Raw genomic sequence first — 6632 nt, 5'->3', positions numbered from 1 at the left:
AACTCTTGAACATTCTATATATATCAACTGATGAAGACAATCTAATATGACATTATATTTGACTCGATCGGAGCGGAGAATACAAATTAATTTTATGACATTTTTTTTTTTTGGCCAGGGAATTTTATGACATTAAATGTATTGGGTTCTACTATCAATATTATTACTTCACAGAATCACAGTAATGTTCATGTCTTAAAATTTGAGTAGTCACAAAATTCCCTCAGTTGACCATGACAAAATTTGAGCTTTAGATGAATCAACAGTCTCAAATTAATAGCATCAGGAGAAGCATAACATGCGGTCTGAAATGAAAGCATAGTAGTAATTGAGTAGCATATCCATTCTCAACCAGCATCGACAGAGAATGAATCTTAACATGTCCTCAGTAGGATCCCTAATTACAATCCAAACCATAGGTTTATACATATAATTAAAAGAGAGTATCAAGGTCCATCTCCGAGTAGAAGTTGAACAGAAATTAAGGAGATCAAGGGGGAGAGAGAGAACGTGAGAGAGAGAGAGAGAGAGAGAGAGAGAGAGAGAGAGAGAGAGAGAGAGAGAGAGATGAGAGTGATGAGGTTGACCTAAGTCCTAACCATGGTTGGTGCGTTAGTGGAGAAGAACCCAAGGGAACCAAAATATCTCCCGAGGGTTACATGCAGATGCTTTTGAGCTCCACATCCATCAGTGGAGTTCTCAAAATTATGATGAAATATACTAAGCTAGCTAAACCCTAAATGCTAAAGAGCAAAGGGTACTATTCCTCCTAATAAAGTTAGTGAAATGGGGCATAAACTCCCTTAGTTTATAGCCACAATGAATTTACAAGAAACAAACAAGAGTTAGTGATTTGCTCCCCCCTTACCCTAAGGGAAGATGGTTGGTTAGTTGGTTAGACACATTAATATATGTGAAAGTTGACCAAAAAAGAAAAATTGGTAAAGCTTTATAGAGACATGACTGCTCCTAGCTAGCTAGTTCGAAAATCCTAAGACTAGATGTTAACAGCCAAAATAATTGGGGCATTCCTTGCCCATCATATTCTTTTCCTAAATTAAACTGCCTCTTTATCTTCAGTTGATTAGCTGAAGATGGAAGAGGGATATATTAGCCATTTTAAGACTGACATTCAAAGTGAAGGAGCTTGCTATTTTGTGTTGAATTTACAATATTTGCAAACCCTTTTTTTTTTTTTTTAATGCCTTTGCTTATTAGCCTTCCTGGGCTAAAAGTTACATGAGAGTGGTTTTTTCTTTTGTCACCTTCTCAGCCTCTCATCCAGGGCTGAGAAGTCAAAAAACTGTTTCCAACTTGATTGGCTAAATCCAATATAGCCAGAGTTGGTGAGATTAGACATGCATGCTTTAGTTCTCTTCAAGGGGATTACCCTTTTCTTGTAGTTTTAAAAATTAAGATGCAAAGGGGGAAAATGCATGACATGCACCCCATGCCATTTGTGTGCATGCAAGAAGAGAGGTAGCCCAAATGACAAGCTTGGGCTAATTGTGTTAGACGGCGAGAGAGAGAGAGAGAGAGTATGAGTGAAGTGATGAACCATGGTTAGGCCAAAGGTGTAGCTGATGATGAAAACTCAGAAACAAGCAGCTGATGATATGAAGGATGGAAGTTTGAAGGAGCGAGTAGCCACTTTGGAATATTGACTGACTAGCGATGAGGAATCCGTGCAGGAAGGGCCACGGTTACGCCTGTGGCACAGCAAAACACACTGTCAAAGATATTAGTGCCTCTTTCCAATCATATTAATTAATTGATTAATAAGAGAAATGGAAGGTAATTAAAATTAATTAATTATAGGTAGCTAGCTTGAAATTATTACCTGGTGTTTGCAAGGCGGGTGAAGGCGCAAGAGACATGGGAGGAGCATAGTGCTGGTAGGCTCCACTTGAATTCATGGCCGAGTACTGAAAGAGGTGACCATGGTGTGGGTATTGCACATGCCCACCTCCATAGTTATGCCCGGAAGTAGTATACGCTGCTGCTGCTGCGGCGCCTCCATTCATCCCTTCTGCTGCATATTGGAGATACGGGTAAAATGCCGCTGCTGCCGCCGCTCCCGTCACCATCCCGCTGGCTGCAGAGGTTGTTCCGTACATAGGATACTGGCAGCTTGTTGCCCCCCCTCCGTACAAACCATAGTAGTTCTGAACCATGCATGCATATATATCGCATTAATATTGCACATGCAACTCTAACTAATTAACCACACTTAATAATTTCATACCTAATTTCATTTACACAAATTCATTACATATGACAACTGCATCTACTAGCTACACCAGTCCATCCATAATTTCTTATCTAACTCCAGCCGTTTGGACATTAATTTGTGCATTAGTTCAAAATAAAGGCGTGACGTGAATTATGTTGATTATTACTATTTTTTGGTAAGCGTTGATAGTTACTAATTAATTGCATGTTCGAGTATGCGATGGATACTCCAGAGGATAACTAAACTTTGTCAAGACTCATGACAATTGCATAGTTACTAATTATTATCATTTATCAAGACTCATGAAATTTGTGTGGGTCCGACATTACCTCCATATATAGACATTGTTAATCTCTCTTTTTTTTTTTTTTTTTTCCCTTTAAAGATCATAGTGAAAGCGTAACTAAGGAGATTGGACCACGGGTCCATATTATAAATAAATGAATAGTAAAGGAATGCAAAAGGAGATCAATAAGAAGAATAAATAAAAGAAGAGTTCGATTGATGACAGCTTGAAGAAGTACGTTTAGTTATTTCTCAAAACTTGACCTCTCTTGGTCCACTATATTTATTAATTGATGTCCCCTTTCAGTTTTCAGTAACGTACGTTACCCCTATATATGTACGTACATGTGAAAGAGTAAAGTCCATATATTAATTGATTCTGAAATCTAGCTAGTTTCCCTTGCGTTACACTTGCCTATTAAACAAATCAAACTTAAGTTATCTAAAATTTTGGTAAAACACTGTTTACTTTTTGTTTTTTGTTACTAAAATACTGTTTAATTAAATTAGTGGTATGACCCCATTTAATTAACGTAGTAATTAAGGGTGCATTTAGTATCCTTTTTAACAAACTGTTTTTTGTTTTATCTTTGATATTTATGAATGAAATAAGAAAGAACATTTATAAAAACGTCCAGCCCCTAAAAGAGTTACGCGGTCCTCTATATATGATACTGCAGCATCAGATGCAATTAAACCATTAATCTTTATGAACTCAATCAGTTAATGCCTCTCAATTCTCAAACAAAACAAAACAAAAAACACCAGTTAATGGTTATTTGCACGTAGTAATGTAAATCTTTCAGAGTATTCTAGCAAAAAAAAGATGACACAAATTCTTGTCTGAAACTCGAAAGGCGTTCTATATATTTAGTTAATTTCTGTTATTGACGTATATATGGATTGGGCAAGCAACATGCATGGTTAATTTTAAGATCCAAAAGCTTTTTAAAATTCATTTAAGTGAGTGGGTACGTATTGATCTCCCAAAAATTGGGAGAAAGGAAAATACGAGAAAAGCAATTAGTGGTAGAAATTTATTGCAGAAGAGAAAAATGAATGTATCGTAGGAGAAATCAAGAAAATAAAGTAATAAATTAAAGGAGAAGTGTGCACAAACCGTAGGGTAAGTGTAGTCGGGCGAATATGCAGAGTACCTGAAATGAAATGGTCCGCGTGTGTTAATGGCAAAAGTTACAAGTTAATTAGAATAATCTAATTATGCTTTGGTAATAAGCCAAGATCCTATTAAAACGAACCTTTGCAAATATAAGAAATTAAGCATGCATGCATGCATGTATGACTGTATATATCTATAGGAAATTATTCATATGACAAAATAGTACTACTTTAAGTTATGATAGCGAGAAAAACTTGCATGTAGCCATTGTATGCAAGTGTCAACTTGTGTCTCACATATATATATATATATATATATATTTCATGTGCTACCATCATGTGACTAGCACAAGACTAATATATATGAGACACAACTCCAATTTTATTTCCATAATATATATGAAGTTGCGAATTAATGTATGAGCTAGACACGGATCGATGAGGCAATCTGCATGTAATAATGAATGCATGAGCAACAAATGTAAAGCTAGCTTGCATTCAATAAAGAATGTCCATTAATTGTATGCTGAGAGAGGAGATCGAAGAGAGAGAGAGAGAGAGAGAGAGAGAGAGGAATGGGAATAAAATGATAGATGAGCGTGGTTTTGATATACAGACTATACAGTAGGGTTAGCTACTTTAATGAGAGGTTGGGTGGAAGATGTGCATGCATGAGTTGGCAATGCACGTGCAGCTTCCCATATACGCATACATAAAGATACAGCTAGCAGCTAGCAGAGAGAGATGAAGAGGCCCGGTACAAATACAATATATAATAGCATATTCATATTCATATATATTCGTAGTTAAAGATAGGATGGCATGCATGATGGTATATATATATATATATACATATATATATATATGGTCGATGGTCATAGGTAGGGTCATAGGGTCATAGAGATACATACCCATAAAGATTGTAAGGAATCCCTTGTTGGATGGCATAATGAGGGAAGGTTGCTGCAGAAGGAAAAGCTGATCCCACTCCACTTCCGAACCCTGTTTGGAATGCTGACCCCATTACCCTAAAGTTCCTGCCTCCTCCTCCTCCTCCACCTCCTCCTGCGACCAGTAGTAGTACAACTCCAATTAATTTTATTAATTACTTCCGAACAACAAATCTAGCTAGTTAATATATATATATATATATATCGACATTTTTTCCTCTAGCTAGCTACAGAAATTTAGAACAAAACAACAAATCACTATTCACTACTGTACTGTACTATGACAACAACATTCTCTAAACTACAAGTTAATTACAAATTGTATATTGTTTAACTTAATAATTTAACAAGAAGAAGAATATTATTGCATGCATGCCGCTAATTAAACATATTTTAACATCATGGGTTTTCTATATATGATGATAGTTAGCTATGCTCGCTAGCTAGATAACTTCAAAGAAATATATATATATATATATATATATATATATATACGCTTTAATTAGAGAGGTGTAGCTAGAGTACTCGGTTGCAAGCAAGACACATTTCTTCTATCTAATTTTTCAAAAAGCGTACGTATACAGGAACTTGTTGAATAGTTAATATTCAAACAAATTAGCAATGTGTACAAGCTAGTAATCGAATTTAATCCTATCTCTTAGGAATATTCAGGTGTTGCATATATTTCACTGTGAAATTGATTATACTCATGGCGCGCAGAATATTTTCGGACCACCCATCAAAAATCTTATACAATAATATCTTTTTAGAACAAAAATAATTAGTGAGGAATATTCACTACTCATCATAAGCCTTGTTGGCTAGCTAGCTGCGTCAACAAATTAATTAATAAAAATTTATGGTAAGAGAAATCAAAACGCAAGATATCATGAAACTGTACGTTTCATTTCTCAGATCTGGTATTATATGAATGATGAAGAAGAAAATATATAAAAGAAAATGAATTACCATGCTTTGGAGTGGAAGGCTTGGACCTCTGAACACCGAGAGAAGCAAGATTGCAGTTGGCCCTCCTCCCATCTATCACAGGAGCAGCATCCACACAAGCTCTCATCGCGGCGTCCGGTTCACGAAAAGTTACCTACAAAATCATAATTCATAAACCCATTTCAAGTTGGCCAAATAAATAATGAACTACTGAATATTAATGTGCCATGAGTGATTTCAACTTGTTGCCAAAACACCCATTTTTAGATCTTTCATCTGTTTCAAGATCTAGCAATAAAGCTAGCTATATATATATATATATACATATGAGATGAATAATATAAGATAAATAGCAAAGAAATATAAAAGAAGGTGTATAAGCATACAAATCCGTAGCCTTTTGATCTTCCAGTGGCCTTGTCAGTGATGACCACAGCCTCCAAGATCTCACCGAACTGTTCAAAGTATTTCTTCATGGTCTCCTTCTGGGTCTCCCAAGCCAACCCCCCAACAAACACCTTGGTGTATGTCGTATCACCAAACTGCCCTGCCAAATTTGATGGAGTCATCTTCAATTGATCTATCTTTAGCGCTCTCGATCGATCGATCCCTCAACCTCCAAAACTTATTTTGTGTATGTTGTTGATGAACTAATAATTAATGACTCGCCTATCTTATCTACCACTATCGTCAAACAAAGATAGCTAGCAGCTAGATCTAGAACTAACAACAACAACGACAAGAAGACCCACTAGATTTAGAGGGATCTTCTATTAAGATTTAGATGTGAATTTGGTGGTGAGGTGAGGGAGGGTGTTGATCAGAGAGAGAGAGAGACAATTAGGTCAGAGATCAAAAGAGATAGAGAGAGAGAGATTAGAAGAGAAAGCAAAAGTTGGAAAAAGAGGAAAGCCCCTCTCATAATACGGACATGAATTATATACACAACCAGCCCCCACCCTCTTTACATTATTGTACACCATCTCTCACGCGCCGCATTCAGCGCTTCTTTCTCACACTCCTACTACATATTATAATTATAAATCAGATGGTGGATGGTGGATCGTCCCACGCGTAATGATGAGAGTGGGAATGGC

At 36.4% G+C, this 6632-nt stretch overlaps 1 protein-coding gene across 2 annotated transcripts; it reads right to left on the bottom strand.

The window, feature by feature from the left end:
* Nucleotides 1–227: 227 nt before the first annotated feature.
* On the bottom strand, nt 228–6424 carry LOC147280541 (uncharacterized). Of its 2 annotated transcripts, none has more exons than XM_086252441.1 (6): nt 5922–6424; nt 5557–5689; nt 4549–4702; nt 3639–3675; nt 1841–2165; nt 228–1729 (listed from the first exon to the last, which is right to left on the bottom strand). In XM_086252441.1, the coding sequence occupies exons 1-6, from the start codon at nt 6102–6104 to the stop codon at nt 1704–1706; spliced, it is 858 nt and encodes a 285-aa protein (XP_086108567.1). In that variant the 5' UTR covers nt 6105–6424; the 3' UTR covers nt 228–1703. The 2 variants fall into 2 exon arrangements, with proteins under 2 accessions (XP_086108567.1, XP_086108566.1); XM_086252440.1 differs by having other exon boundaries at nt 228–1709.
* Nucleotides 6425–6632: the final 208 nt, after the last annotated feature.

Source organism: Dryas octopetala, chromosome 7 (genome assembly GCF_963921425.1).
Source record: "Dryas octopetala chromosome 7, drDryOcto1.1, whole genome shotgun sequence".
NCBI classification, from domain to species: domain Eukaryota; kingdom Viridiplantae; phylum Streptophyta; class Magnoliopsida; order Rosales; family Rosaceae; genus Dryas; species Dryas octopetala.
This window is presented reverse-complemented; position numbering and strand designations above follow the sequence as displayed.

Bases quoted from the DNA above. Each gene is read 5' to 3' on its own strand.
- LOC147280541 (XM_086252440.1), bottom strand. From the start codon at position 6,104: ATGACTCCATCAAATTTGGCAGGGCAGTTTGGTGATACGACATACACC. The intron at 4,703-5,556 runs GTAATTCATTTT...TACTGGTCGCAG, and splicing joins GCCTTCCACTCCAAAGCATG to GAGGAGGTGGAGGAGGAGGA. The intron at 1,710-1,840 runs GTAATAATTTCA...GCTGTGCCACAG, and splicing joins ACCCGCCTTGCAAACACCAG to GCGTAACCGTGGCCCTTCCT.